Genomic DNA, 1,019 nt, shown 5'->3' on the forward strand with positions numbered 1-1,019 from the left:
CACTAGCGGACCATCATCTCGCGTGACCACAGGAATCAGTTTTCCGGTGATATAGTAAGCTAACAGCTTTCACCAGCCCACAATTCTGGGTTCCCTACGAATCCGCGCAGGGACGACCCACACCCCATCTGAGTCGCGGCTAGAAGCACGCGGGCTCCCGAGCCCCGGGCGCGGCTCACCGATCGCAACTGCGGCTGCGCAGAGCGTGGGAAGGGGCGGGGCATAGGAAGGGGCGGGGCGGACTAACTTCCGGCGCGCGCGCGCGGAGCAGGCGAGGCCGCGTCTGTCCCTGGTGGGCTGGAGCAGCGCGCGGGGGTGCGAGCCGGGCGGCCATGGAGGACGAGAGGGTCTTCTCGGACATCTGCGGCGGCCGCCTGGCCCTGCAGTGCCGCTCCTACTCGCCCTACTGCCGGGAGTTCTGCGTGAGCTGCCCCCGGCTCTCGCTGCGCTCGCTCACCGCTGTCACCTGCTCCGTGTGGCTGGCGGCCTACGGACTCTTCGCTCTGTGCGAGGTAGCGCCCGGGGAGGGGACTCCGCGTCCCGGGGCCCGAGGGCGGGACGGGGGTGTCTCGGCTGGCACGGCCTTCTGCGTAGACCTGCGCGGGTTCGGCGTCCTACACAGGCAGGGTGTGTGCACGGTCGTCCTGCTGCGTTCTGCCTAGCTGTCCAGGACAGTTTGATTGTCCCTTCTCCCGATCCCTTCCTCAGTTTCAAGGGTGCTTTCTGAAGAATTAGGACGTTGCAGGCAGGAGCACCGTCTGTGCTCGGTTTCCTGTTTTCTCTGAGGCTCAGATTTCTCGTCTCTAAAAGAGAACTGATACCTGCTTCAGATAGGGCTGGTGTGGTGGCTCACGCCTGCAATCCCAGCACCCGGGAGGCTAAGGCAGGAGGATCGCTGCCAGTTCAAGGCCAGCCTGCGCTGCATGGTGAGACCCTAACTCAAAATGAAAAAGAAAATAAAGGGAGAAATTACTGCAGGAGTATTATGAGGACCAAGTGCAGTAACTTTGTGGTAGGAC

At 62.8% G+C, this 1,019-nt stretch overlaps 1 protein-coding gene across 1 annotated transcript in view; it reads left to right on the forward strand.

The window, feature by feature from the left end:
• The first annotated feature begins 307 nt into the window (after positions 1-307).
• Positions 308-1,019, forward strand: part of Pigh (phosphatidylinositol glycan anchor biosynthesis class H) — a 12,637-nt gene continuing 11,925 nt past the window's right edge. Inside the window, exon 1 of the mRNA XM_023701433.1 lies at positions 308-604. Within this exon, the coding sequence (XP_023557201.1) occupies positions 333-604 (272 nt within the window). The 5' untranslated portion in view covers positions 308-332. The remainder of the gene's footprint in view (positions 605-1,019) is intronic.

The sequence above is a fragment of the Octodon degus genome, unplaced genomic scaffold (assembly GCF_000260255.1).
Source record: "Octodon degus isolate 3935 unplaced genomic scaffold, OctDeg1.0 scaffold00007, whole genome shotgun sequence".
Classification (NCBI taxonomy): Eukaryota; Metazoa; Chordata; class Mammalia; order Rodentia; family Octodontidae; genus Octodon; species Octodon degus.